Genomic DNA, 9,220 nt, shown 5'->3' on the forward strand with positions numbered 1-9,220 from the left:
ATGGCAAAATGAAGATGCAAAGATAGTTCAGCAGCTCAGAAGAGACTCTAGGGCTGAAACAACAAAATACATTTTAACATGGATAAACCAAAAGTTTGCTTTTAGGTTATAAAAATTCTACTCTGCAAGTACAACATAAGCAGAATATGAATTACTGAGAATTTAAGAAAAGACTTAGGAATCTGAGTCAATGGTCATGTCAAAATGAGCTAACAGTGGGACAGAGCTGCCAAAAGGCTAAAACAATCTTAAGTTACATTAATAAAAGTGCTCAGACCAAGGGAAGTAGAAGTTGTATTCTTCACTGTATAAATGAGGTCAGAATATATTTAGAACTCTGTGATTACTCTTGGGCTCCACCCTTTACAAGAAATGCTGAGCTCTGGAGGGCGCTGAGGATGATGACCACACTGAAAATCGGCAAAGTGCTCAGGTCAGGTACTAAACTTATCTTCTGTAAGTGAAAAACAGTGGGTCCAAGCTATGAGCATGTCACTCATATTTATCTTACAAGTATAATCACTCATGTAGGAAATGCCCTATCAGGCCACTGTATTATACAACTCCAGGGAACTCCACTCATATTGAACTTAGTGAATGGTGCTCCCGGCGTGGTGAGTCCTGGCAACCCTGCCTGCACATAAGAACATAAACTAGGGAAGCGGACTTGGCCCAGTGGTTAGGGCGTCCATCTACCACATGGGAGGTCCGCGATTCAAACCCTGGGCCTCCTTGACCCGTATGGAGCTGGCCCATGCACACTGCTGATGTGCACAAGGAGTGCACTGCCATGCACAGGTGTCCCCCACGTGGGCCCCACGCGCAAGGAGTGTGCTCCGTAAGGAGAGCCACCCAGCACAAAAGAAAGTGCAGCCTACCCAGGAATGGCGCCGCCCACATGGAGAGCTGACACAAGATGATGCAACAAAAAGAAACACAGATTCCCGTGCCTAACAACAACAGAAGCGGACAAAAGAAGAAGATGCAGCAAATAGACACAAAGAACAGACAACCAGGGCGGGGGGAAAGGGGAGAGAAATAAATAAATAAATAAATAAATAAATAAATAAATAAATAAATCTTTTTTTTAAAAAAGAACATAAACTATACTCCAGCATTGTCATACTAGCTAAATATTGGGAACAAGCCCAGTGTTCATTAACAGGGGGACTGTTTAAATAAATTTTGGTACATCCATACAATCAACAACTATACAGCCATTAAAAAGAAAGGGGCAGTTATATGTATATATACACATATACAGATATGGAAAGATCTCAGGCTATATTATTATCTGAGAGGCAGAGAACAGAACAATCTGTATAATATGCTATCATATACAAACATGTTTATAAATACATAGAACAAGGAACTGGTTACAGTGGTTGCCTACAGGAAGAACTGGGCAGCTGGGGGCAAGGACGTAGATGTACTTGTCTCTAAATATCCCCTTTGTAACTTTTGAATTTTGTACCTCATGCATGCATTATTATTTATAAAAATAAGTATTAATAAAATCAAAATTAACTACTGTCCCTTTGTCCAGGGGTAAAAAGTAATTCAATTTACAGAGGCCATTCATACGGTCTTTCATGATGCTAATGAGTCCTGCAGGATGCAATGAACCTAACCTGAAGCTTGTTTTACTGCAACCTAAACTCGGTCCTCACTACACACACATACACACACATAAACAATTTAATCACGTCATTCATTCAGAATTCCAGGCCCATCTTGCTTTCTCTTCTTTCTTCCTCTCCCCTTATCAAAATCAGCTCTTTAAAAATAAGTGCAAAGTAACTTCACTCTAAGTTTTAATGGATTGAGGATTGTTTAAAGTGTGGACCTTCTCAGGATTACCAGAGTTTATATAGGAATCTGTATCAACTAATATAATTAAGTCCTAAGCTATTAATTTGAAATTCCAGATACTGAGATGGAAAGGTATTTGATGATACGAACTTTTCCTGGCAGAGCTAACACAGTATTACACACACTCAGGACTGGGATGTATTAACCCCGTGCCTCTAATTCTGTGTGTGAAGAAAGATAGATACACACATATGATATCTGTTTCTACATTTCTATTCAGCCAGGTACATTTAATCTGTGTTCCAGGCAAAGAGAGTTTTTAAGCTCTATTGTATGCAACAGTGAATCACACATTAATATCGATCCTTAATCAGTTGTTTTAATAGTCAAATGTCCTCAACAGGATGTACTTTTCTATCTGCCTCAGAAGGAAGCTGGTTCTGGATTTGCAAGGTCAGGTTGTATTTTGCCTGCCCATTAGCAGCAAAAATGAGGCAGCTCTATGAAGCAACTGCTTGGAAACTCACTCCTGCTCCTGCAATGCAAAGAAAAATGGTCTCCAAGAGGAAGCAGCAGAGAGCTGATTAAGAAAACACTATTTTGATGTAAAAAAAGAGAAACACAGAATGTTAGTGCTGGAAGGAAGATTATCCAGTCCAAGTCTTTCATTTTCCAGATGAGAAAACTGCAACTTTTTCAGTCTGCTAGAGCCATAAGTTGCCTGCCTCAGTCTAAACTAACACGCTCAGGGTATCTGCAATGCAGGGTTTCCAGCTGGCTTTGTCTTTGCAGAAGCAGAATAGGTTTAGCTCCAACCCTGCTTCATAAATCACAGGGAAAGGAAGCATATCCTGAATTCATCTACAATATGTCACATCTCTAGGCATTTGCTTGTTGATTTTTCTTCCTCCCAAATTCCCCAAAGCACCTAGGAATATAACCTGCCCATTTATTACGTGAATTAGTCATCCTTGGCTTCTCAGTCAGCTTCATCTGTGTCTCTTCATAATCATTAATTGGTAAGTCAGACTCCAAGACCACTGGGTCCCGGAATCCAGCTGACCTCCAGATTGGAACTGTGCCTACAACTCATCTCTAAGAGATGGGAATGTGTGCAGGTGGGTGGCAGCAGGACACCATAGCTGCTGCCCCTGAAATAGAAAAAGAGGAATAGGACAGATTGGAGGATATGAATCTAGGTGTGCTGAAGTGTATCTTGAAACTGTGTTGAAGAGATTTGTTGCATGTTTGTGCATGTGTTGTGTGTGTGTGTGCTGGGCATCTGGATGATTCAGCCCAAACATATCAGGAAAGCCTACCATTTTGAGCAGAGAAACAGGCAGCCACCTAGCAAAGAGGCAGCCACCTAGCAAAGAGGCACCCACATGCAATCACAGATCTTAAACAAGGCTGCAGCCACCGGTCACTGAATAACCCCAAGTGCCCCAAGTATGGAAATGAGCAGGCGTGTCCTTTCCCTTTCATCTATTCTTCCTGAGGACCAAACTCAAGGTGAAGCTGTCTTCAAAACTGCAGATGCCGCTGCACATTATAGCATCGTGGGTAGATAACAATAGGTCCAGAGATCAGAATATGTTACCTCAAATGTAACTGCCAGTGGTCACAGCATGATAGAAACATAATTACCCAGTATGGTAGATTCACTTTTTAAGCTCTCCCTTCTTCCCACAGCAGAATCGTCCCAGGGCCTCGGAATCTAGAATGTGATTTATTCTTAGCACTCGTCTTTCAAAGAGCCTCCCTCTGCTCACCTCTGCAGATGCCACGCTGCCCTTTTACTGTGTGCTCAGACTGCACAAAGGACAGAGGTGGGGCGGGACCTGGGAACAAAGCCCTTTTTGGGGGAGTGAGGAAGCCGAGGTCTCCCTCTAAGTCAAACCACTCAGATGCTCTCCCATGGCTGTGTCTGCAGTCTCAGCTCTACGGCGACTCCCTGAAGCACAGCTCTCCTTGAGCAAGGGGCTTAAATGTGAGGAAGATAGGCAAATGCAGATTTTCATCCTTTGCAAAAAATCCACAGAGGACTCCCAAATGCAGGGCACGCCCATGTGGATTTATAAAATTTGTAGTTACCTTTGACCTTCCCCGGACCACAATATGGAGAAGCTGTCTATTTATGTCATTTCACCTTCATAACCTGGTAGATTGTCAGCATGCAGGGAGCCTAGAGAGGATCTTGCCAAACCCTTCTTTTACAAATGAGAATAATTAGACTTGTGGTGGTTAAATATCGTGAAGTGCCCATGTTCGAATAAATAGCAATGACAAAGGTCAGTTCTAACCCTGGGCTCCCCAGAATCTTCAACAAAGAGCCATCTATGATCTAAGGGCTGCATGCCGTTCACCTCCTTATCAATTCACTTGTAGGTGAATGTTCTCAAGGAATTTTAGAAGCTTTACCACTACAAAAGTATGCAGATTAATCCTCTTTTTCTTGTTTGTTTTTTAATTTAAATCTGAAACCAAGGATATGTTGTTGCATAGCTGAATAGAAAACGCCCTGGTTCAGGAGGCCTGGTAAGGAGCTAGGCATTTTGGCTCTAACTGAAGAGGGCATTGGTCCTGCTCCAGCATTGAGGGAGGATGTACACATCTCTGGTAAAACTTTAGCTAAGCCCAGGCTCTGCAACAGTTATCAGCTATAATGTTAACTGAGTCCAAAGTACCCCAAACGTGAGAAACCCCTGTTATTACAGCCAAAGGTTACACACGCTGCTCGTGGCTGGATTAGCAGACATTTGTTCTGCCAGGGTCCATGTATTTGCACAGTCCTGAAGGATTATAGACTAAAGCACAATTCCTGGTTATTTTTTAACAGTTAATATTTTCAGGATAACTCTCAGCATTCCCCTGGGAGGAAAAAAAAAAAACTTAAAATCTAAAGTTTAAAAGAAGAAAGTCTGAACATCTAGGAAGGGAAAAGGGCCCTGGGATGGCAAAAGGACACTGGAGAATGAATTTCTGGCAAAGAGGGAAATTAGGTGATAAAAGAGAGTATTCATTAAGAGAATAGAAATAAGAGTTTTCGAGACACTTGGGCAGCAGTTGCTACTTAGTAAAGTAGATAGAATACCTGCCAGAAAGTTTTCAAGTGAAATCATTCATTGGTTATTTTAATTAAAACCATGACTACCAACCAAGGAACCCACAGCTGTGGCCATAAATGCTGCACTTAAAGTACATTACACTGATTAATAAAAGGACTCTGATTAACCTTGCTGACAAGGGAATTTCATACCAACGAGCTAAGTACAATATTCTTCCTGTATCATTAATGAGCCAAGGCTCATACATCTGAAGGGGAGTCAAAATGTGTAGTTGGAAAACCTTTGGAAACAGCCATATGGGCGTTCATGTTTACAACATGGAGGTCATCAGTGAGAACCAATATGAATAGCCTTTGAGCTCACTTAGAGACCCAGCGTTCACTTTACATTCTGTCTGCTTGGTTCATAGTAAACCTTTTTGCACTACCATCATTGACTCTTCAGGTACTTATTGTATTTGACAGTTAAAATTTTGTTTATGTTTGTCTTCAAGTCATTCCAATTTTAAAGTGGTCTTCTGGTCGATGCAACTCTGCTTACTTGTTTTTTGTCTTTAAAACTCCTTTCTGACATTCTCTGGGAGGAATCTCAATGCTGACCAACACATTTTCAAAGTTTTCTTAAAAAGACGTGAGAGAACTTTTTTCCTAATAAAATATGATTTTTTTTCTGAAGATTTGATTATGATGCTAAACATAGCTTGAAAATAAAATGAGATCTCTCCAACTTTAAGAGCCATTATTAAGTGGAGGGGGTAAGCAAAACCGAGGGTTTGAGCAGGGTTTAATCTCTGGTTGCTTCCAAATATCTGCTCTGTCGGACAAATAAAAGAAGCAAGGGAAACTGCTCAGCGAGATGTCCCAGTGCCACAGATGGAGGGAGAGATGAGTTCCTGGCCTGCAGTTCTACCTTCCCTTCACAAAATCCACATTTTACATTTGCTCATGAGGTCACCTTTTGATTATTAGTGTCCCAATTAGATTGTGGATTGGAGGGGCACGGGGCAATATTCAAATATGAAGTTTGATTTATTCACCAGCAAAGTTCTGAGTTACCTTTTCAAAAATTACAAAGTGACTTTCCTACCGGTTTAGACATATTATACTTAGGAATACAGTCTGATCACTTTATGACATCCTATAAAAAATGCTATATGTTCAAACACTGTTGACTTCCAGCAGGACAATCAAATGTTGAATATAGAATTATAGTGTTAGTACTATAATTTAAAAGTAGAACGAGATCCATTCTAGGTTTTACACATTGCCCTGCTTACTAAGCTAAAAAATACTAAAACCTGAAGACCCCCACACTTTCAAATTAATGTTCTATTTCCTGCTGAAGATAGTGGTTACATAGGTTTGTTTCTATTTTTGTAAATTAATCAAGCTACATGCTTAAGATTTATATGCTTTTCTATGTATAGCTTTTTAAAAGTACATTCAAAAATTAAATAGTACTGTGCAGGAAATTCAATGGGCTTCAACGTCCAAGTGGTCTGCTTTGATCTAATAAAGTGTCACAAAGTTTAGTCCAAGCACATACTCTTCAAAACCACACACAGAAATGGATCCCATTCCTTGTAACTGCTCAGAAAGGAGCTAACTAACCCATTAGCCTGCTTACCCTAGGAATTCCTTTGTAGCTTTTTAGAAATTGATATAACCCAACCACTTATTTTTCTTCACTAGAAACTATGACTCTGCACATCACTTACATTCCTAACTGAAATATTTAAAAATTGATCATTAGGCTGGAAGACATATGAAAAAAACAAGAAACTCTGAAGAAAGAAAAGGCTTTAATCTGCGATTTAAGATTAAAGAGACCAGATTCTTATTCCTGTTAAACAGATAGTATGTATGTTTCTTTCTACACACACATACCCACGCGTGGGCGGTTTCCTCCATAAAATCTGAAGATATGACCATAAATTCTATTATTTCTGGCAAACACCCACCCAGCATACTTAAGAATGGAACTGTTCTTTTATTTTCCCAGAGGGTGTAATTTGCTGTCTCCCTAATTGAAAGCCACATCCTACAGTACTAGCACTATGAAAATACCCATTAGTGTGAATGAAAATTTACCTCAGTGAGGACCAAAGCAGCCTGCTCCTATTGACAAGAAGAATTTAAAACGCATTTTCTTCTCATTCAGGGGTGATGACACCCTTGGAAGCAGGAGAAACAATACCGTATTTCCCGGGAGGCTGCCCCTAAACCTCAGAACCTTAGCATGATCTGTGCAAATTGGCATATTCAGGAGATGAGAAAAAGCAATCTTCACAATTCCGGGTCATATAAAGTACCCACTGACTTGAACCTAAGTCATTTTACACTGGGCAAACATGTTAAAGAAAAATCTTTACCATTTCTTTAGCATTCAGACATGCTTTCACTGAACAAAACCAATAAGATGAAAGTAATCAGATTATATAATGTAGACTTTTTTAAAACAGAGTCCACATCCCCTTTCTTCATCTTTCAGACAAACTAGCAATTCCAATTTACTATAAAGCGCCCAAGTAAAAATCATAAACATGGTACCTGGCCTTAACTATTATATATTTCCTTCAAAACTGACAATCAGAGAGTACTAAATTCATATAGAAATATATAACATTAATACTTTTATGTGAATATTAATGGTGCTGATTTATATAAGAACAGAAACTATTTTAAATGTGAAAATAATAACTATTGCTCTTTAAATGCTATACGCAAGACCTTATCATCTATTTTGTTTAGGCAGAAGTGATGTTAAACAGGATGTTTATTTACAGTCCACTCACCAGATGGCCTAGCTACTCTAATTCCCCCATTAACTAGCAGATTTGGAAAATCAGAATCAGCACAATTCTCATTTATTTCTTATTTATTAAGCATGGGTTCCACGAAATCCCTTGATAAAAAAAATTCTGCTCTAATTTTTTGTTTTCCTCAGTTCTTTATAAGGCAGATATTCTGCAGTAAACACATTCACAATTTCAACCTATTATAGTAGTCAAGGGAAAAAAAGTTAATGCTTTGTTTTTTGTGTGCCTGCTCTGAAAACTCATTAGAATGATGAGGACCATCAAGACGCCTGTGGCACAGCCTCACCTATTCATTAACCCTCCACATGGGGAAAAACCCTCTTTTTCATCCAGATGGACATAGAGATGATATAGCTTTAAGTAGCTGTTAATAGAGAATTAGCAGCCTGATCCCCAAGCCAGCCACATCATCTGGATTATGTCTCAACAGCCTGTTTAGCTATAATTTAGAGATGTTTTCTATATCCTATGTCATCATAGTCAGAAGAAAATTAGAAATAAACAGTGCATTCCTAAATATGAGGTCCAGAATTACAAATTCCAGACATAGGGCTGGAGAAAGAAACAGAAGAAAAGAAAAGAAGAGTAAAGAAAGAAATATGTCAGACTCTTTTGCTGTCTACTTTAAGAAGAAAAGAAAGGTTAACTTAGAAATATTTTAAAAATAAGCAAGAGGTACTTGTTTAGAATACAGGGTGACTGACACTGTGCGTTATTAAACAGACAAACAAAAAAGTCCAGTTTTTCATTGATTTTACAACTACCCCTATATTTTTACCTTGTTTATAAGATGCCAAAACCAAATTCTCATCTTCAACTTCAAACACTGTGTCGACATCTATTTGCCTTTGGATTAAAATAGCCTTCAATTTTCCGAAGTCATTTGACTTTAGAGCCTCAAGAAAATTTTTCTTAACTAACTTGGCAGCTGCAGATTTAGTGAGAGGGGCAGTGGTGCCGTCCATCCTTCGTTCCCTCAGGAAGCTTTGTTGTGATTTATCAGGAGAGCAGCACCAAGCAAACAGGCACATGCTGGAGAGTCCACAAACTGTCGGCTAATTTTATCCCAAAGTTATGCTGATCCGTTCTATTTATATGGGGATCATTTCAAACTTCAAAATATCCTTCTTGGCTGTCACTGTATTTTCAGGTCTTTCAAACTAGCTGTATAGTAACTGATCCATTCAGTAACACACAGTTAGTGTCACTATGAAGGAAAGCCTTCATTTCAGAAAATGAAATGTCACTAGCATTTCTTATATGAGCAAAGTAATAATGAAAGATTTAAAAGCTCTCATTGCTTGTTTTGTTTTGTTGTTTTGTTTCATTTTTTGACTCAGTAAAAACATCTCGTGCCCAACTGGAAATTCAGTGCCTTGCTCTGTTTAACCAATATCCAAAACTGAAAATTTGCCACAGTTGCTGATACATGTGCTTCTGAAAACCTATAGTAATTTTGCACTGTAAGCCTCCAAAATCAAGTATGACCATACATGTTTGGATTGAATCCTACATTTTTAAA

General features: G+C 39.0%; 1 protein-coding gene across 1 annotated transcript in view; it reads right to left on the reverse strand.

Moving 5' to 3' along the window:
* Positions 1-8,728, reverse strand: part of ASB4 (ankyrin repeat and SOCS box containing 4) — a 77,467-nt gene extending 68,739 nt beyond the window's left edge. The window contains exon 1 of the mRNA XM_004470731.2: positions 8,477-8,728. Coding sequence (XP_004470788.2) covers positions 8,477-8,663 — 187 coding nt within the window. The 5' untranslated portion in view covers positions 8,664-8,728. The remainder of the gene's footprint in view (positions 1-8,476) is intronic.
* Between the last annotated feature and the right edge of the window lie 492 nt (positions 8,729-9,220).

Source organism: Dasypus novemcinctus, chromosome 5 (genome assembly GCF_030445035.2).
Source record: "Dasypus novemcinctus isolate mDasNov1 chromosome 5, mDasNov1.1.hap2, whole genome shotgun sequence".
Taxonomy (NCBI): Eukaryota; Metazoa; Chordata; class Mammalia; order Cingulata; family Dasypodidae; genus Dasypus; species Dasypus novemcinctus.